This window comes from Notamacropus eugenii, chromosome 2 (genome assembly GCF_028372415.1).
Source record: "Notamacropus eugenii isolate mMacEug1 chromosome 2, mMacEug1.pri_v2, whole genome shotgun sequence".
Classification (NCBI taxonomy): Eukaryota; Metazoa; Chordata; class Mammalia; order Diprotodontia; family Macropodidae; genus Notamacropus; species Notamacropus eugenii.
Genome location: NC_092873.1, coordinates 206,521,318 through 206,543,690, shown reverse-complemented (window position 1 = coordinate 206,543,690; position 22,373 = coordinate 206,521,318). Strand labels below are relative to the sequence as shown.

General features: G+C 34.7%; 1 protein-coding gene across 15 annotated transcripts in view; it reads left to right on the top strand.

Annotated features, from left to right (window-relative positions):
* Nucleotides 1-22,373, top strand: part of TRDN (triadin) — a 561,781-nt gene that overhangs the window by 146,042 nt on the left and 393,366 nt on the right. For all 15 annotated transcript variants that reach the window (XM_072643208.1, XM_072643207.1, XM_072643206.1 and 12 more), the window contains 3 exons: nt 5,620-5,664; nt 11,633-11,692; nt 15,662-15,841. In XM_072643208.1, coding sequence (XP_072499309.1) covers nt 5,620-5,664; nt 11,633-11,692; nt 15,662-15,841 — 285 coding nt within the window. The remainder of the gene's footprint in view (nt 1-5,619; nt 5,665-11,632; nt 11,693-15,661; nt 15,842-22,373) is intronic.

The following is a 22,373-nucleotide window of genomic DNA, read 5'->3' as shown; positions in this document are numbered from 1 at the left end:
AAAAAGTTATTTCTATCAAGGAAACTTCCATAATGTTGATTTATGACTGGTAGGCTCCTATCTGAAAGCTGTTTTTTTTTTAAGTCCCCAGAATGAGATTTTGTATTCTGCGTACCTTCCAGTCAATCTAAGTATAAAATGTGATCCATTGCAAATTATCATTTTTGAAACCCTCTCACATTTTTATTTATGGCACACTTAGGCAATCCGTCAATATCTTCAAAACTGTGTCCCGTACACTACGGACTTCTTTTGCATATACTTGGTATAGATCCACCTGTCCTTCTTGTCTTTGTTTTCCTTGGGACATTTCTACCTTCTCATGCTGTACATTAGGGAATGATATTACTGTCCCAATGCATAGATTCTACTTTCACTGATGGAAAACATAGTTTGTTGTTAAATGTTTGCAGATCCTTTATAGGTCTTTTTTGTAATTTTCCTCCTTCTAGTTCCATATTTAGATTTAATGTTTTGATGTGATATTCTTTAACTAAGTCACTCACCAAATTTTTGGTAAACTTGATTTGCAAAAAATTTACAAACAACTGTTCAAAGTTATATTCATATTCATAGATGCCTTAAGAACTTGGTAGTGCTTAGTATCCTCTGCCACTTTTCTAACACGACTTCTGTCACGTCAGAAGAAGAAGGGGGCTGCCCAAGACTGAAAGCTACTCAGTCTTGTGTTTTTCTTTATGTTATGGATTACAATTACAAAAATAATTACTAATAATTTATTGGTTAACCTACTAAGGGTGAGCTTCCCCTCCATAACTAGTTAGTCCAGCCCACTCTGTTACTACTCTATCCTTTTGAAGCCTTTTCCAGGTGGTAGAACCTGCTTATACTTGTATTCTGCTGATATAATCTGAGTTTAAGTGATCATAGACAACTTATGCCACAAGGAAGCATCACAATAGTATTTTATAGAGTCAGCATCTAAAATACAAGAATAATTAGGGAGAAAAATTTATTTTGGAGTCCAAATTGTTTGGATGAGATCAAAGACATCACAGTATATTTGCCAGATAATTGTTTAGCTATAAATGTAATTTTATTATGGAAAAGAAACATTTTATAAACTATATAGTTCAATCCTAGGAATATCTATTTTACTTTGGAATGAAAACTCTTAACTGTTGAGTTTGATTTGACCCAATGATGTGACATGATACAGAAAAGGAACTATAGGATGTGGAAAGAACACCAGAGTGAGAAGAGATCTTAGTTCTAATTCACAGTTTGCCCAATGTTTGCCAAATCAGTCAACCTTCCTGGGCCTCTGTTATGTCATCTATGAAATGGGTGACTTGAATTAGATGATTTCTAAGATCTCAGTTTTGTAGTTTCTATGACATTCAAAATTGTGAATCTGCTTAGTGTAGGTGTGACAGGACAGCAGTTTTCTGAAGCATCTCCCCTTATCCAAACACAGCTTTTTCCCCCACATAGTTTCCTTGGACCTTCCCTAGTGACTTTCCTGGTGAAATTTCTTTCTCTCCTAAAGCCTGAGTGATCCCACTTCTCTGACACAGTTCCCTAACCTGAGGTCAGTAAAAAGCCCAAGATATGTGGGCTCAGGGCCTCTTAGAGCAAAGGAATCACTATACCCTGATGACTAATGCTAATGACTGACCATATACATCACTATATGTAGATGAGGGGAGTGGTGTCCAGAGAAACTAAATGCTACCAGAAAGGATTCTGTACATCCTTGTTATACATCCTCTGTGTTAGAGCAAAGTAAACCTTTTTTATTAAATGTTCAGTTACTCAAGCATGCCTCATTTTGTGGCAACATTGAACCTGAACTAAGAGTGTACTGGCTTTGGACCCATGCCTATAATAGTAGGGAAAGATAGCAAAAAGTGTCAGAAAAGTTTCAGATTCAATAGGCCTGTGATAGTCTATCAATCAGCTTTCAGTCTTTAGATGTGCAAAGCATACGTATCGGAGCCCAGGATTTGTCATCCCAAATTAGATTAGCTATCTGGAAGCATCTAGGATCATGTTCAGTGGTGGATGAGAACTGGCTCTGTGCCACTCAGGTTTTAAAAGTGTAATGTGGACTCACTCTTTCATATCTTTATGAATTTTAGCTTTGGGTAAAATATGCAAATACTTCATCAATCCAATAAAAAGCATTTGAATATTCTATTTTCAAAGGAAAGTCCAAAAAACAGGAGAACAAGGGTAGGAAGGAAAATGTTACAAGTAAAATCTTTTAATCTTAAATAAGATCTGATTGTAAAGCACCGTTCTCTAAAATGGAACTCCTGTATCTTCCATGCCTCCAACTTTGAGGAGGAAATACAAGTTTTCCTACCACTCTTCATAATTTCCTGCTTTGGTGAACTTTGTCTCCTTGAGCCTGTGAAGACTTAGTGAGAGTAGTTAATGAAACTTTGTTTAATTAAAATCAGGTGATCTTAAATTGGAGAATGGTACTACCTTAGAAAAACTCTGTTCAGAAGGGCTTTTAAAATCTGGTTTCACACTTCTGATTCAATCACTAAGAGGAGAGAGGAGAGCAAAGTAGCCCAGCTTGACTCAGGAACCAAGATGCCTACTATTCCAGCTGTAGCTTGGGGAGTGATATTGTGCCTGATTAAGAACTGGAGGGTCAGGTTCACTGCTAGCACTTAGTTCTATTTCAGCAAAGGACTCCCAGCCCAGCTGGCAAACATTCAGGGCCAAGAGTACTGTGAAAGAACCTAAGGCAGCTGGCAGAGGGCTGCAGGGAGAACCATATGGGGACAGCTAGAAGGAGCTCTTGGAGCTGAATCGAGCTGAAAGTCCTGGTTGGGGAAAGGTCAGTCCTTGGACAAGCAGAGCTATTCCACATTGCTTGCCAAATATTAAAACCATTCCAAATGGTGGACTCCTTTTGTTTTTAATTATCAGCATGGTTGAGGGACTTTTGTGTCTTATAAATAAGGATGACAAACAAATTAAGCTGTAGCAGGTGCAAAAAGCTTATTTTGTCCTGAGCTAAATATGTACCAGCTAAGATAGAACTTGTCAAACTGTGTCAGTAGCAAGAAGGGTTGATGTTGATGTTTTTGTTTTTGTGTTTTACCCTCTGCTTTTATATTTTTAGATGTTGAATCCAAGCTAAGAGGCAAAAGAGAGAGTGGTTACTACTGAAAATTAGTTTTCTAGCAGGATGATTCTAGTCCTGCAGTTGGATTGGATTCTGATGTGGTTTTGATGAGAGAAATACACCAATTTGGAGTTTGCTTAATCTCTCCTGTGCTTGAAGTTTCCTCCCAAGATGCTGTAGTGGCTGGCTTCCATTCTGAAGAGCTCCCTGGGGTCCTTAGGTACAGCTGCTTCTCTAAGCAGTATTATGCCGCCACTTCTGAGGATAATGAAATTTCAGTGTACAGTAACTGGGTCTGCAAATCAAAAGTTACACTGGGAGGAACCAGGCCTTCCCTAGGGCAGTGAGGAGAAAGCATTAATATGCTAATCTGAGGTTGAATTCAGCCCAGTTGCTCTTTTGATTTTGTATTAATTCTCTCATTTATGTCCATGTGCCCATCAATCTGAAAACCCTTGAATAGAATGGACAGCCATCTGTCTGAGGTGGGTTAGGGCCAGTCATTCCTGGAGGCAGAAAGATAGAGAAGGCATTCTCTTGGGAATCCTTCTAATCAAGGTATAGAGAGAATGGCTTGTTACAGCCAAACTTGTTACTCTTGGAGGAGCTTTAAAAAGGTTGTATTTTACTGTTATTGTTATGTTTTATCTGAATCTTTACAAAATTTAAGCTAAGCAAGTTCTGTGTTGGTGTCCCATTATGCATTAATACCATAAGCAGGTCTAATGAATGGACCAGTATTAATGATCTTGCAAAGTGTGTTAGGATGTACAACCATGCTCTATTTACACCTATGGAAAAGAGGTTAGAAATGGAGTTACAAGACACTCACTTTGGGCAGTCAATTCATTTTTTAGGACCTTATTATCTGATGTTCGAAATGGAATACTGATATTGGAGATTTATCTATCTCAAAAGATTGCTTTGAGAATCAACCAGAATAATGTACCATAATGCTCTGTATAACTACATTATTTCCCTTATTCTGTGGCATGCTGTTGTTTTATTGGAAGTCTGGCAAAATTCTTTTGATCTGTTATCAAAGAGTCTTTTGACTATGGCGTGAAAAGAGTACCTGGCAGCCAGCGGAGAGCTGCAGGGAGAACCATACGGGGACAGTTCGAAAGAAACTCTTAGAGCTGAGTTGAGCTGAAAGTCCTGATTGGGGAAAGGCCAGCCCTTGGACAAGCAGGGGTATGCCAACTTGTTTGCCAAATATTTTGACAATAAAGTCCTTTTGGCTTTAAAGCGAAAATACCTGAGTGTGAGTCATAGATAACTCTGATACTTACTAGGTAAGTGACTGAACACATCATTTAAACACTGCTTCTTTTTATCTGTAAAGTGGGGATAATAAGACTTGTATTTCCTACATTACAAATAGGTAACATATTTTATAAATCTTAAAATTCTAAAGTATGAGTTATTGACATTATTAAAAGTAACCTAAAAATAAAATAATAAGCTAAGTAAAAGTAGATTTCAATATATTTATATCTCCTTTCTGGCCCTAATCAGTCATTGTGATACTGATACATATGTGTATATGTGTGTTTTTGTGTGTGAACATCCAAGTGTGGGTACTTTGTTGCATGGAAATACAAGAAAAGCTTTTCTCATCATCTTTCAGAGCTTCACAATTCCATTGCCAGAAATGGTTGTAGGCTTGAAAAGGCTAAGGGGTATTCTCTTACCTTGTTGGGCTCTTCTCTATTAATTTTGGCTTTACTGACACCCTACTCTTGGTTCTTGGTTAAAAGTGGAAGCGAGAAAAGAAATCTATAAATATCAGAAAAGTTTTCAGTGCCTAGCGTGAACTGAACAGGGATTTCATGATGTCATTAGCATCACATGACCTACATATAGTTTATTCAACAAAGAAGTAATGAAATTAAGCATTTGTTCTGATATATTTCTACACTTCTATATTTTCTTCTGAGTATTTAAAAAGTGTTGTTGGAGTGATAAATATGTGTGGTATTGTTTTATATACATCCACATATTTGTGTCTAATTGTAGCCTTTCCTACGGTGGGTTGTGAAGGGAGGGGAAAAAAGTGCACAGCAGAGAATGAAAGAAGACTCCGAAGGAGCACAGAAAAGCAGTGTAGTTTTGAAAATGATGTGTAATATTTGTTACATAGCTTGAAAAAAACCAGGGTGAAATGGAAATTCATGGTTTTATACTGAATCCTCTTTTTGCTACCTCCAGTGGACATGAAAACGTTCTTTTTTTGTCTTTATGTATTTAAATTCAAAATGAATAAAAATGAAAAAAAGAAATGTGTTATTGATGCTTTTTTCACATTTTGTGCTATACAAGCACTTGTTTTCTACCCTCTAAGTAGATAGATGTCCTCTCTTGCAACAAATATAAACCCACAAATGGTTGTTTTTGTTGACAAATGTTAAATATGCAATTTAAAAAATCTCTAGAATGCTAAAATCTGTTTTACATCACCTTATATTGTATTATTTTCCTTTTAATAACATATATTATTTATTCCTTTATAGTAACTCACAAAGAAAAACCAGAAAAAGAAAAATCAGAAAAAAAAGGTAGGTAATTATTATTGTTGTTGTATAATTTTATTTTACTTTTGATGTACTTCTTTATTAAAATCTTATTTTTTTTTGCCCTCTTTTCTGGTGCAAATGTTTAGGCCATTTGAGTTAGATTTTTACTAATTCATGGTTCAGGAGTCCCAAACTGTAGAAAAATCTCACTAGAGTCTTACTTTGATGGATTAGGGCGGTCATCAGTGATTCTTAAAGATATTCCAAGACAGGGCAAGTTCTGAGATATTCTACCATTCTGAAAAGACATCAGTTATGGGCCCCATAACTGTTAAGCACTTAATACAGTATCTGGCACTTAGTAGGTGCTATATAGATGCTTTTTTCCCTTTCCTTCACCTAGCAAAAAATGTGTCTGTATTGTCCAAAGACCAGCCTGCCTACCCTAAGGAAAGCATGTTACAATGGAAAGAACACTGATTTAAGAATTAGGGGTCTGGAATTCAAATCCCTTTTCTGACTTATCATCTATTGCATCTTAGGCAAGTCACTTAACCTGCCTGACCTTTAATTTTTCCATCCCTAAAATTAAGGAATTTTAATAGGTGGTTTCTTAAAGCCATTCTAACTCTAGCTTCCTTCTTTCCTTCCTCTTTCCTTCCTTCCTTCTTTCCTTCCCTTCTTCCCTCTTCTTTTGCCCATCTCTTCCCTGCTTCTTTCTTTTCCTTCTTTCCTTCCTTTTTTTGATTGAGTGTTAGCTCACCACAGTCCTTGGAGGGTATCTACTAAGGTATAGAGGTGTTAAAAATCTGTGACAGTGTGAAAATAACACACACTGAAATCCTATATCATCAAACAAATTAAAGTATTTTTTTAGGGCTGAAAAATCCTCTGATAGTTAAAGATTCTTTTGAGGATATTTGTATCCTGTTTCCTTTACTCACTTCACATTTGAGCATTTGAATCTGAAATGTTTGCTTTTTTTGTCATTTTTCCTAGTATTGATCTAAATAGATTTCATATGTTCTTTTTTAAGTCTATTGATAAAGGAGCGCCTTGCTTTTTCTTAGGGAACTGTATCCTTCACTAAAGTTTCCTTTTATGTCTCACTCTGGAGATGACACTGGATTCTCAAAGGTTATGCCAATGAAATATCTCTGGCAGGGCTTACCAGTTTGGAAAGACATCAAGTGCTGGCTTCAGTGAAAGATAATATTCATGTCATCTGAGGAACAGTCTTTATAAACTTAGAGGAAAGAGATACCTACCAGGTTGGAAAGTGTGATAAAATATTTGGCTGTAACGATTCTTAAAGATCAACTGTGATCACTGAAGATTTATAGTCTATTAGTGGATAGACTATCCAGCCTTATTAGATCATGGGTTTTTGAAGTACTGAAATGTATTAACAATGTTTGCTTAAATTTCGGGCTTTGTGTATTCAGATGTAATGGCATAATGAGTTTATAATTATACTATTCAAGTTGTTGGATGTTTGTAACCAAGATGTTTATAGTAATTTTTTTTTCAAACATAAAGGAAGATCCACTACTCTTTAAATTGTAAATTTTTCAGGAAATTCCCCAAATTGAAAAAAAATGTTGTACTACAGAAATTAGATAAAGGTCATGGACATACATTTCTAATTACCAGATATCCCATGCCAGCTATAGTACATACACTCATAGCTTTTAAATATTGTCCATGTTTCTTGCCAATGACAAGAAAGGCTACTAAGGCACGTATGATAATAGTATATGGATGAAGTGTCCTGTTCTATTCAACTTAGCTCAGTCCTTTTTAAACCCAGGCTATTCATATCATATGACTCAGTAAGTGGAAAGCCAGGGAGAGGAAGGCTAATAAGGCAGAATATAATGGCAGTTGCAGAGGAGAGCTATTCAAATTCTGCTGTTCATGGCTCTGCACCTGGCTACATTAATCCCTAAACCTTTAAAAAGACTGGGTTTGGAAATCAGTGGGATTTTAGCATCTTTGCATTTGGAATGCTGGTTTGGAACATATCTGTAGAAGGAAATTTCCATTAAAGACTGAAATTTAATTTTTTAAACTTTTTCCTTAAATACCTGGGGATCACTACTCTGAGCATGTTTTCTTTTTAAATTTTGTTAACAACCATGGAGTTCATTGCTATTCCAATTCTTGAAAAACGTAGAATTGGGCTCCTATTGCCTCTCCAATAATTTCCTAAATATTAGTGGGCAAAACATTAAATGTAATAATGTAGTTGGCCCTCTTTACCAAATGCATTAGTGAATCTGTCTCTCTCTGTTTCTGTCTCTCTGTCTCTGTCTCTGCCTCTGTCATCTCTCTCTTTCCCACTCTCTCTCCATCTCTCCTCTCTCTCCATTAATTTTCTTGTCTAATTATTATATTGATTTTTTTCTTCTCCACATATGCTACATGAAGTTGGAAGAAGATTTAAAAAAATGAAAGTCTGAAAATGGGATCCTAAAAGCTGAATTCATTTTAAAGCCTTTGAACTTCAAATAGAAAGAATATACTGCATGGTAACTCCTACCACCACTTTCATTTAGTAACATGGATCCCAAGAGCTGGTAGAATAGCAATATGTAAAAGCAAGCCCTTTCAGAACTCTGCTGTCTCCAATTAATCATGTTCTTACTGCCTTTTCACAAGTAGAAATTTGTGAGCTAGTTATTTTGATTAGAATTTTAGCAAGATCTACTGGGGGAAATATTTTATATTTGAAATGGAATAAAAATCACTGGACATCACAATTTATAATACACAACACACAGATTACATTAGCAAGTTGTTTATTTTTTGCAACCTCTGGAGATTTACACTGTTTCAGAGAGTGTATATAACTACTCTGGCAAAATATGATCATCGCAGATCATTATTTGTGACATTTTCCTAAAGGAACAGGCATTTTACTCCAAAGATTGAATTGATACTGTATTACTATGTTCCCACCAATTAAACACAATTTTGACAGTAATGTCATTGATAATAATAGCCAGCACTTTAAGGTTTGCAAAATTCTTTATGTATATTAGCTCACACAATTCTCACAATGACCCTCGGAAGCAGGTTGGTATTATTCATTTTACAGTTGATGAAACCGAGTCAAGGAGAGTTTATATACTTTCCCAGGCTGACACAGCTAGCAAGTGTCTAAGGCAGGATTCAAACTCAAGTCTTCCTAGTTCAATCAATTCTACCCACTGCCTTACCTAACTGCTAAGTAGATTTAACTTCCTAATCAGTTTTTTTCACTTAAGTTAAAATTAGATTATGGTCCTTGGATACTCTGCTTGATAATATCAGCGGAACTTGAGAGAAAGCATGAATTTGACAGAGAATATATTAAAGAACCTAAGGAAATAAATCTATAATTTTAAAATTACTGTAGATACATGGAGAGGTATGTAGATATATGGAGATGTAGATATATGTAAATACATGAAATTTTATTGAATAATCTGACTTCCACAATTGCCAGAGAATGATCTAGTTCACATTTGTAAAGATTTTCTCAAAAATAGTAAACAATGCTCAATAAATAATCAAGTAATTAAGCATTTAAAAGTTCACAAAAATTAATTGATTGGTGCTTTTCATGGAAGTGCCATCCTTCAGTAATCATAGTTATAATTGCAATAAGAAATTCACTTCCCATTGGGCCTAGTAGCTGCTGATTTGATGTGAATAAATGATTTGAGTATCATCACACCCTAGGCATTCAATAAATACTAAGTATCATATTTTTTTTTCCATTGGAAAGGAATCCAGCATTAATGTGCTGGAGCCAGATTGTACCAGCTCATGAAAGCCAGTTGTTAAATTTTCAGAGTGAGCTTTTATGCCTCAGAAATCAGGGTATGCTACAATTCAGGGATTCATTCATTCATTCATTGACCAGGAGACTGGCCTAGACTTAAGAAAATATTGGAAACAATATTGCTCTGCCGATTGAATTTAAAAGAATGTCATGCATACATCTCCTCTCTCCCCCAAGAGCCAGTTGTTAAATATTTTCCAGTTGAATTCCTGGCTCTAAGGAGAATATAGTTGATCCCTTCTCTCAAATGGGGTTGGTTGTTGTCCTTTGTTCTTGAAGAAGACCAAGATGACATCGCCATGATAAAGTGAAGTTTCAGTGTGTCTGACTGTGGCTGATCAGACCAATATGAGCTTGGAATGTTCTACCACATGTCACGTACAGATAGTCCATGAGAACATTCAGGATGGATACTCCAAATTTGCACATCCCACATTTCCTTTGTGCTGTTTCAATTCTGCTTTTCTCGTAGATCACAGCACCCTTTCTGATGGACACACACTATACTGAGTGGTCCTGTGCAATTGTCTCCCATGTTGCACAGTCAAATCCAAAGTTCTTGAGAGACACCTTGAGAGTGTCCTTGTCTTACTTCTGACCACCATGTGATCACCTGTCCCCTATGAGTTCTCCATAAAATAGTCTTTTGGGCAAGCATATATTTTGCATTTGAACATGACCAGCTCATCGGAACTGATCTCTGAAGCACAGTTTGAATGAAAAGAAAGGCCCAGAAAAGTGAAGTGATGGATTTGACATAATACCGTTACTTAATGGAAGCATTGGGATTAGAAACCATGTTTGGATAGTGCCATTCTAATGAGCTCCTATACTTTCCAATGCACTATGAATATATTTATTCAAATACTATTTTATAATGTTTGATCCCTGCTACTGAGAGTTTATACACTGAACCAAATGGCTAGACAAACCTGTGAGATAATACTGAAGGTTGATGTATGAATGATCAGAAACTTGAGGGACTCTGTTTTATGTGACTAAAATAAAAATATACATGAACAAAAATTACTCAAGCTACAGTCCCCATCAGTTCATCTCTTTCACGCAGAACCTTTGTTGCTCAATGCAAGATAACGCATTACCTCCCACCCTTTGCTGCTTATTTTTTTCTACAACTCTAGAAGACCATCAATTAATTTATAGATGGCATGTACTCATACTAATGAAATTACAGATCCTAAAATTAATGTATTAGACTAGAGCTAAGGCATAGTTTATCAGTTCACATGTAATGACTATTGCATAATGCATATTGTATCTTGACTCTAGCTCTCTACTTGATTGCTACTGACTTTTCTTTGAGGTGGAATTCATATTTAGAGATTTCATTTGCCTTGGAAAACCATTATTTTCTTTGTCTACTGTGATCACCTCTCCCATTTTACATGTTAAATTAATATACAGAATTTGGATCAGAAACATTTAAGAATACCATGCAACATTTTACTTGTTCTTTTCCTTTATATAGGAAGAAGAGATTCATGATCACTGTCTTTCATAAAAAATGAAAACTCATGTTCATGTAACACAATATGTTTCCAGAGTGATTGTCTTACTGAGGATCATATAGTTACCAACTGAGAGAGGATTCAAATCCAGTGTCCCTGACTTCACATCCTCTGTTCCATCCACTAAACAATATCACTTCTCATTAAGAATAATGCAGTGACTGAGGTTGTCCCATGGGCTACCCTCCTAAAAGTGTTTGAAATGCAGGGAAAATCTATTGACAGAAACTCATGAAGGATGTAATTGGAGTATTGGTTGGTAACAGATGGATTCTAGTAGCAAGAGGAATAAACAGTATTCCCTCTGGAGTCCTGGAAGCTGACCCCAAGAATGGTTTTAAGAAGTAGTTAAGCAGATCATTTCCTGACCCAAAACATAAATTTCACCTATTATCATTCATTCTTCTGTTGATTTTGTCTTTAAAAGCCACCAGTTTTATATTATCCACAAAATGGCAACAAAAATAATACCTAATACAGAATTTTTGTGGAAGGCAAATGAGATATATATAAAGTACTTTGCAATCCTTAAAACCCAATGCAAATGTTATATTTTATTCATGTGAAAAAAGCCATTTTCTCATCTAACTTGAACTTCTGTTAATTATTAATTCTTAAATTCAAACTCATGATCATTTCTTTTCCTTTCTAGCAAGTCACAAAGATAAACCTGAGAAAAAAGAAAAAAAAGATGTGAGAACACTTTCCAAAGGTAATTGCTAGTGATTCTTTCATGATTATGTATATTTTTAACAAAAAGTTGATGTGTTTAAAGACAGATAGAATAATAGTTACTTGAATCCATTTATGCTTCCGGAGAGGTTTCAAAAATTGTTACAGATCAATGTGTTTATTAACATAATTCTGGACTCCTCTTAATGCTAGTACCTTTTCCCTGTTGCTTAGTGTTTGTACTTAGTTGTGTACAGTTACTCTTCTCTCTTCCTTTTAGACAGGGAAATCCTTGAGACTAGAGACTGTGTTTTACCATTTTTGAATTCCCTCAGCTTAACCTAGTGCATGGAACAGAGTAGACACTAAATGCTTTTGAACTGACTGATTCACGTATATCCAAAATAAAGTTTACAATCGTGAACATTCAAAAAGCATGTATAAGAGCCACCAAATAAGGCAGGATAATGAAAAGTCATAACAGATCTAGAAGTTAGAATGATAGTCTTTATTTTTTTAATTTATTTTTTAAAACTAAAAAAGAGAAATTCTGACTTTAATTGAATAATTTGGCCATAACTGTATTTAAAGTTGATATCCATTTGCTACTGAACTAGCTTGGTGTAGAAAATAGCCTCAGACATCACAAGATTGAGCCAACATGCAGCTAAGCATTTACATGAAATCTGGACAGGGCTATTAAAAAACAAAACACAACAAAACAACATGGGAAAGACTGTTAGGGTTTTGTACCTTTACTTGTTCTGTGGCACATCTGAACTTTTCTACTTTGATTGGCCTGTTCTTTTCAAACTTTGCTGATGGAATGAGTCATTAAAAAATAATTACTTATATCTCTTGATAGAGAGAAGGAAATGAAATATGATGTGGCTTGATGGGAGAAAAAAAGCAGCAGGGTTGGTGAACCCGAAATCTTAATGAAAACTTGGGGTCCTTGGAGTGATAAGAAACTTTGGACTTGTGATATTTAAGGGTCCCTTCTCTCTTCCCAATATTCCCTTATCTTCCCTTATCACACAAACATACCCCAAACTCTCCTCCTTAGGGATCTGTGGTCTAGGATTCTGAGCATTGTGTCCTTGATGGAGGAGTCAGCACAAAAAAATTTCTCCAGCAGTTGTCAGTTTCAACACACATGATTATCAAAACGCTTTTTGGACACAGTGCAGGCAACCTTATGTCTAGATAAACAAGATTAAAGTATCTTTATTTTGATGTGATTCTCTGTGTCAAGGTTTTACCAAACAGACCAACAGGTCCTTTTTATAGCATCTGCAAATTGCTGACCTCCCTAGCCTTTTTTTTTTTTTTTTTTTTGTAATAGAAGCCATTGAGTAGGGAGTCAACATCAATGATTTTCTATTTCTTCAAGATGTTTTTAATAGTTTTTATTATATTCCTGGACAGTAACATTGCTACCTGCTCACCTGAGTCTTACAAACAAAGTATTGGCACAATTTCAGTGTCACCTTTATGTGTTAGCACTACTAAGAATATACCTTCTTGTTTTGGACCAGATCTATGATTTCATCTATATAAAAGTCTTTCAGTGAAGGAATTCCCTCTAATAAAATGATCTGTAGTTATTCTACAACTGGCAATCTCATAATTATTTGCCTGAGATACTGAGAGGTCTAGGACTTTCCTAGGGTAATATAAGTAGCATTTATGAGAAGTAATATTTGAACTCATGTCTTTCTCTCTCTAAGTCTTGCTTTTTGGGGGGAGGAGGCAGTTAGGGTTAAGAGGCTTGCCCAGGGTTACACAGTTGGTAAATGTCTGAGGCTAGATTTGAACTCAGGTCCTCCTGACTCCAGGACCTATGTCCTATCCATTACTCAACCTTGCTGCCACTAAGGCTTACTTTCAATCCACTATGCCATGATGAGTCTCAACGATATGTTCACATGTATAGACCACCCTCCCTATCACCATCTGGATTGTATACAACTTGAATATCTATAACCAGTGTTATTTTTCAGTGTATATTTATATTTTTTTCCATAAAATTATATGTGGTTCAGTTCAAATTCAAATCAAAATAATAATATTTTGCCCTTGTATTATGTTTCTTCTGAACATCTCAGATAACTTTTGCATACATTATCATAAGCATCTTCTCAACACTTATGAAAAGGAAAGTTTTACCATGATCTCCCAGATGTTAAGGGGCACAAAAGGAAACATAAGCCATATCTTTTGACTCTGAATCTTATGTTTTGTTTATTGGATTCTGCTACCTCCACATGGTATATTGTTTTAGTAACAAACTGAATTGTTCTGACATACTCCATAGTGAATAAACCAAATATTAGAATTGGAATTATATAATAATTCCTGTGTTGTTACATTAGGAATTCATTTTTCTTGGAATGAATTAAAAATATTTCCATAGTATTATCTATAGAAAAAGTTTTAATGTTATGTTGGTTAATTGTTTAAATGTTGAATTATTTTTGCACAAAACTACGTAACCACCTCAGCTAAGTACATATCACTCTTTTTCCAGTAGAAATGACAGTAGTTGTGTGATTTAGCTCCCATTTTAACTTTTTAAAGCCAAATTCTTAAAACTTAGATGTACCTTAAAAGATGCTTTTTAATTCATCTTACTCTTACAAAATACTAGTAATGTTCCATCTGCATCATTGAAAATATATTTGAAGCATTTTGAAGGATATTTGTTGAATAGCCCTTAATACATGAATTCTAAACCTCTTTGGATATATTTAGGACACTTTTTGAATATGGATATGCTTGTAATCTTTGTATGTATGTGCATACATATATATGGATATGTGTATATGTGTGTACACACACACTGAGATTATGTTAAAAAACCTATTGATTAGCTTGTTGCTACTGATTATTCAGTAATGAGTCAGTATTTTACAAATCAGTTGACAAAAAGAATAAAGTCTTGAAGTCAATGATAAAGAATAGAGAAGATGAAGTCTTACTCTGGAGTAAGTATATTTATTTTATATGTATATATATATTTTTAACTATATTGATATTCGGAATAGTGATTGTGTCACACCTGAGTAGTTTATAATGTGTTATTTTTTACTGTATATTTGTATAATATTTCCCTAAAATATGTGTGGAGATTGTATATAGACCAATATAATAATCCTTTATTTTTCTTTTATCTTTATTATTTTACATTTAATTTAATTTATTTTCCCTCAAAGATATATAAAATTTTTAGCTTATTTTTTTTAATTTGGGATTCCATATTCTTTCTCTCTCCTGCCCTTTCCCCCTCTTTGAGAAGGAAAGCAATTCGATATACATTATACAAGTGCAGTCATGCAAAACATATCCACATTAGCCAGGTTACAAAAGAAAATGTAGACCAAGAAACAAAACAAACCCCTCCCCCAAGAATAATAAATTTAAATAATAAAAAATGTGCTTCATTCCACATTCAAATTCCATTAGTTGTTTCCCTGAAGATAGATAGCATTTTTCATCTTAAGTCCTTCAGAATTGTCTTGGATTCTTGTATTGCCGAGAATAGCTAAGTCATTCACAGCTGATTGTTGCACAATATTGGTATTACTGTGTACAATGTTCTCCTGATTCTGCTCATTTCGCTATCGATCAGTTCAAGTAAGTTTTCCCGGGTTATTTTGAAAGCATCCTGCTCATCATTTCTTATAACACAATATTCCATTGCAATCGTATACCACAACTTGTTCAATCATTTCCCAGTTGATGGACACTCCCTCAATTCCCAATTCATCTCCACGGCAAGTATTGGTCATTTTCCTTTTTTCTTTTTTTTATCTCTTTTGGGTACAGACCTGCTAGAGCTGTATATCTTTATTTCATAAAGGGCTCAGAGTACTTGTGCATGTTTTATTATAATGATCTTTTCAACACATTTTTAAGAAGTAGGTTATTTTTTAGTCTGTCATTTTTTTAACCTCAGTGGTTGCTGTTTGGTGAGGAGAGTTGTTTAAACCATTTCTATCACTTATAGATGAGAAGAAAAGTAAAAGCTCAAAAGGTGAAGAAAAGATTAAGAAGGAAGTGAAAAGTGGAAAGCCAGAGAAGGTGAAACAAGCTGATGTCAAAGTAAAAAAAGTGGAGAAAACACCAGCTAAACCCAAAGGCAAAGAAGAAAAAGGAACTCCAGCTGTTTCAAAAAGTGAACAGAAAGGTAAACATTTCAAGGAGGAAGAATCTGAAGATTCTAAGAGAGTAGTGGGAAAGAAACAGAGACAATGACAATTAAAACTAAGAAATACCTAGAATCAAGCTTCATGAAAGAAAAATAAAGACATTAATAAAAGTAAACCCTTATGGGTGCCAATATAACTAACTGAAAATGCGATACCTGAGGATTAAAATTTTAGATACAGCGAGATGAAAATATGTTCTCACTAATAAAGATTCATTTTTTGATAGGTCTCCTTCAGCATAATTGAGCTGCAAGGTGTGGTTATTGGTTTTATAGAAGCAAATCCTGAGCTTTGGTGATTATTCTTAGATGGGTGCTCACATATGATTGACTTCTTTTTAACCTATTGGTGCATGAGGTCTATTTATTTGGATCAGGTTTCAGACAGGAAAAAACAAACAAACAAACAAAAAATAAACAACAAAAATACCCTTATAAAATATGCTTCCCAGAATGACTCATTAACCAAAATTTGGAAAATACAGTATACTTGGTCATGATTGCAATGTATTCTGCTCTCTCAAGTATTATATGTGTAAATTGAGTTTAATGAAAACATAGCATCTGTACATAATTTTTTTTTCTTTTGGGGGGTCAAGAGAAGTTTATTAACAGTGATACTTCTAGCTGTTAATAAAGTGGATCAGATTGACCTCCTCCGTTAGGTCAGTGACCCAACAGAAAACAAAAACAAACATTTATATTGAGACGAGGGAAAGGAGGTCCTGGGATGGTTGGGAAACCTTACAGTTAGTTCCTGCTGGGGAAAGTGGGTTGGCCTTGAGGTGTGGCTCATAGCTCCTCTCCAACAATTAAGGAATGTTAATTGCTTTATGGGTCTCTACAGCCTCTAGTAATCTTGTCTAGAAAATCAAAACCACCCAATCAGGATCACCCAGTTAACCTTCCTTTTGGGGAGACCAGACCACCCATTTTTCACAAGGAGAGACAAGTGCAGAGAATCATCTTTGGGGGATGTTCTCAGCCTAAACTGGTTTCTGTTTACAGGATAAATGAAACAGGGGTCCCAAGTTAGTAAGTAAATGGAGGGCAGAATCTGTTCATATTTTATAGTTGTTCTAATTATGCAACGTTTTTCAGTGGTACCATTTGGGGAAAATATAACCTTATGGAAATAGTATTATATTAATAGATGGCAAGAACTAATAGGTGGAACCTTGAATTTTGGATGCAGATTTCAGGGACTCATTTGAAGACTTTAGGCTCTAGAACTGCCTGAATATCTTTACTTGCAAAAATTAGAATAATGCTATAGTAGGCAGCAGCATAGTAAAAGGTATAGAGAGTGATCCTCAAAGTCAGAATATTCCATTCTTGTCTCTGACACAGTGCAGCCTGTGAACCTAATCTCTGTTTCCCATTCAATTGTCTAATACTATATTGCCGAGCAGGTGCTAGATTACATTATCAGAGACCATTTGGCCACTGGAAATTCCATATACCAATGGAATGCCTAATTTCATCCCAAAATAAAGGAAACATTTACCAATATCAAAGAGATATTAAGGTTAAGTATTGTTCAAATGCTCATAGATGTAAATGTGTAGGCATATAGCAACATATATTTATATGTAATATATGAAATCTTATTTGTATAAAGCCTTGAGCTTCTTGGTAGAATGGTGCTATGTAAATGCTAAGGAGCAGTGTTTTAGTGGATCTGTAAAGCATAGAAGCAGCATTCTTCTGTTCACAACTGATTCTGTCCTCATTCCAGCTTTGACTTCAGTTCCCTCCCTCTTCACGGGTCACATAAACTCTCCATTTCCCACAACTTTTTGCTTCTAGAGCAGGGGTTTTTAAGTTGGAGTTCTTCATTCCTGCACTTGACTTTTTCAAATATTTTGATAACTATTTCAATATAATTAGTTTCCTTTGAAATTGTATGTATTTTATTTTATTTATTTGAAAATATTATTTGAAGGGGTCCATAGACTTCACCAGACTGCCAAAAGGTTCCAAGATACAAAGAGAAGTTAATAACCCCTCATTCTAATATCGTCAATGATTTCACAACCAACTTTCTCATGGTTTATTTTAAGGCATTTCAATAAAGGATTCTGGGGGAATAGGTGAAAGAAAATGATCCCCTTTTACTTGTTTTGACTGCTTGATGACTTTTATTTGAGGGTCAATTTTTCCTCAATTTTAGACTGAACAAAACAGTAAAACATAAAACTTGGAGTTAAATGCAATTGAAATAACATTGATAGTAACTAGTTTAATTTGGAGAATGAAATTCTGGAAATTGATAAGGTTCCCCCTCTCTTTTAGGAAGGTGCTTCCTGTGAGAATGGTAGTACAATACAAAGTAGGAATGGTGGTTAGATGTACAAAACTCCTGTTTTTATTTTAAAAACAAAACCCCTTTTTTTTCTGAATCCACAAATAATGATTAAGATTGTAGTACAAAAGCAGCCTACCCATTTCTCTATTAGTACTCTGTAAACTTTAAGGCATTTGATTTTTTTATTATCATTTTCTCATCATTGGACTGCAGGCTATAAGCATGGCGAAATCAGTTACCTGCTTCTGTCCTTGGGACTCTTAGAAGCTTTTTCTTTTTCAATTTTTAAAGTATTATGAGCAGAAAAAGAATTAGAAGCAACACTGGCTCTTTCCAACATCATTATTTGGGTCCTGAAATGTTCATGGGTCCATATATAGAGCACATATAAAATAGATTCTGAATGACTATTGATTAGTTCCTATTGTGCTATAATGGAAAATAGCCAGGTACCTTTGAAGCTCTCTCCTACTTAGTTGATATTTTTATAGGCCAGCATTTTATTTTTCAGCTTTCTAAAAGTCTTTGTGTTTGGGATAGTTCTTCACAATGAAAAATAATAGGAAAAGAGTGGAAAAATATTAGAGAAGATAGGAACTTCTATCCATACAAAATGTTATTTAAGCAGCTTTGCTTTTTGGACTACAAATATAGTATGTGAAATATGTATTCCAGAAAGTATAACAAGTAGCTCCAATTCTGTCATGAAATTTTTGGAGGGACTATGGATAAATCTTTTAAATTTAATAAAAAAGTATTTGTTGTTCCTGTATTTGGACATCTTGAATCTAAAAAGTATTAAATTTCTAGAACTCTTGAAAATTATACTTCATATCCACAAACGTGTCTTTGATATGAGGACAGTGGTAATATAGAGAGGGTCAATGATGTTCCACTAGGGGGTACTATCCCAACTGAAGTTGACTTTTCTGTCTGCTGACTTACCTCACCTACAATGTCCTTTTCTTAGTTGCCATAAATCTGGGCATCCAGTCAAGATGGTAGTTGAGTGCTGTCTGTCACTATCCTCTGAGAACTTAAAAGGGAGAAATGGGAAACAAATAATTGTGGTTTTTTTCTTTTCTTTTCTTTCCTTTCCTTTCCTTTCCTTTCCTTTCCTTTCCTTTCCTTTCCTTTCCTTTCCTTTCCTTTCCTTTCCTTTCCTTTCCTTTCCTTTCCTTTCCTTTCCTTTCCTTTCCTTTCCTTTCCTTTCCTTTCCTTTCCTTTTCTTTTCTTTTCTTTTCTTTTCTCTTCTTTTCTCTCCTCTCCTCTCCTCTCCTCTCCTTTTCTTTCCTTTTGTTTTCTTTTCTATGACAGAATTCATTTGGGCAGAAAAAAAAAAGGAAATCCAAAAATGGTGACAATAAAAAATCATCTATGTTTGTATGTGTGTATGCATGCATATACCCATATGCATACACATGTACACATGTATGTGTGTGTATATAGATGCAAGTATCTATATACTCATGTATACACATATATACACATATCACACATATATAAATATATATCAAAAATATTGACGAGATTCAAAATTATATCTATCTGTACATAACATATATAAGCAGACACGATATGATACTACATAAGAATATATTTACATATGAAGTTCTAGTATATTTTCAAGAAACTGAACTATAAATCTGATCTTGAGGGGAAAACATTTCTTGATTATAATTTTGTTCACAAGATCTGAATTTTATTTGTTTCCCTTCAAGTATCATCACCTCTTCTTTACCTGGAATTTCTCCATCTAGCTCCAAGAAGGAGACGTGACATAGATCACGGATTCTCCTTTTCTCTCCCTGAGTTAAGGGTTTAGCTCTGTGCTCCACTCCCTCTCTGGATGAGTTACTGATCTACTTCTGTCCACAGAAGGAGTGGTCTTCACCAGACAAAATCCTGAGTCAGGACTAAAACAAATAAATCAACAACTTGAGGGAGACAGACTAGAACCTAAGTAAAGCATAAAAAGCTATCAAGTAAAAATAAGCCTTATGAGTGTGTTGGAGTAAATAGCCCAGTTTTGAAACTGAAAATCTCAATAGGGTTTAGTCTTGTTCACATTGAGATGCTTCATTATTATTATCATTATACTTAAAATTCATTTATGCATGAGTCGGTCTGCTGAACATTATAAGTAGCCTTTTTACATTCTCTGAATTCTACTTATCAAATCTGTTTCTCCTTTTAGAGGGGAGAGTTCTGCCATACACTTTCACAAAAACAGCAAAACAAAAAAAACCTCACAAACTAGGGCAGAACTATGGAGACCATAGGCTCTTCTAGTGTTAAAACTTTAGTTCATATGTGGAAAATCTTTTCTTTTACAAACACAGATCTGGACTACTGGCAACAATAACAGCACCTGCTGTGCTTTATATTTGAAAATTATCTTTTCACAGCAATGTTTGATTTATTTTTTATGGTTTAGTAAGATTTAGAAGATACATATTTTTTGTACAATATACAACTCCAGCCCAACAGTTCCATACCTGAGAACCTGTGGGATGCTGGAACTAATAAGAGTTGGAAAATGACCTTAAAGATCATCTTATCCAACTCTTCTCTTTATAGATAAAGTGACTGAGGCCAAAAGGTGTTATGAACTTTGTACAAAGTCATGGAATTAGTTATTCAAAGACCTGCTATTTAAATCAGATTCCTTTTTTCCTAATAGCTAGTTGTGGAATCTGCAGTGAGCAATATGTGTGTTGTTAGAAGGAAGGATTTCTTAGAGCAGACAAATAATCTTGGAACTTTTGGCTTAGCTAGTATTGGTATTGCACATTTTGAGGGCACTATGTATCTAAAGGCCTGAGTGGATGAGTAACATCAGATGGGATAAGGGCTCTGAAAGAGAGGTGGGATGATGTTAAAGAAAAACATGAGAATAGCTAGGTGGCACAGTGGATGAAGCATCAGGCTTGAAGTCAAGAAGACCTGAATTCAAATGTGGCCTCAGATACTTACTAGGTGTATGACCCTGGGCAAATCTCTTAGCCCATTTTCCTCAATTTCACATCTGTAAAAGGGGGACACATTGGAGAAGGAAATGGCAAACTATTCCAGTATCTTTGCCAAGAAAACCCATACAAATTCTAATAGAATTGGACAAGACTGAATGATGAGAATGGGCCATCTACTGCAACTCTGGCAGCTATACTTACCCATAATCCATTATGTCAATATTTTGACATAGGCCAAATCTATGATGAGTATAGGCAGTGAAAGCCCTTTCTTCTTCTTTATCTTATGGCTTCCTAGTCACAGGAGCTATTTCACAAGAGTCTGGGGACCTGATTATCATCATTTCTATATGATTTGAGTGAATCAAAAATAAACTCTTGGAACACCCAATCATTAGTTGTATTTAAATAAAAAATAACAGTTGAAAAGGATTTGCTTTTAAAGAACCAATGAAACTACTTCAACAATTGAAATGTATACACATATTAGTGTGCATGTAAATTTCTTGTTTTGTCTTGAAAGGCTCAAAAGGAAGTAGAATAAAAGTTTCTTATATTCTAAATATCATGATGATAATTTGGATTTCTAATTCTTTGGATTTGTAATCACATAACTTCTGATTTAAAGTACCAAAATGTGATTTATAAGACAATTTGTTTTATACATAACTAATAGCTATAGTCATAAAATGGTTTTTTGAATGTGGGGTCAGTTTCCTGCTTTACAAATATTGAATTGTAAACCATTTTAAAAGATATCCATAAAAACTAATATGAAATAATTAATTCCCCCGATTTTTGTTCAGTGGAGATTTAAGCTGTATCTACCTGAGGGAAAACAAATGTTTTATTGTGAAACAAACCAGTCAAGATCCAACACGGAAGAGAATATAGCAATTATTGATTGGGCTGTGACTACAAACAATTGCCAAGTCATATATATATATATATATATATATATATATATATATATATATATATATATATTCACACAACTCTCACTGTAACTATATTGTTAAGCTGTCATTGATATATCTATTTCAATATTTATGTTCTTTACTGGCAATAAACTAGATTGATTGTAAGATGATTCAATTTGTTTTTGAAAATGGCTTAAACTCACCCAACCACCCTAGAGTCTGGTTCTTTCAGAATGCAGAACACAGTTCTCATCCACAATGCAGAGAATTTTCAGCACAAAGATTGCTGGTGGGTTGTCAGTGGGTTATCT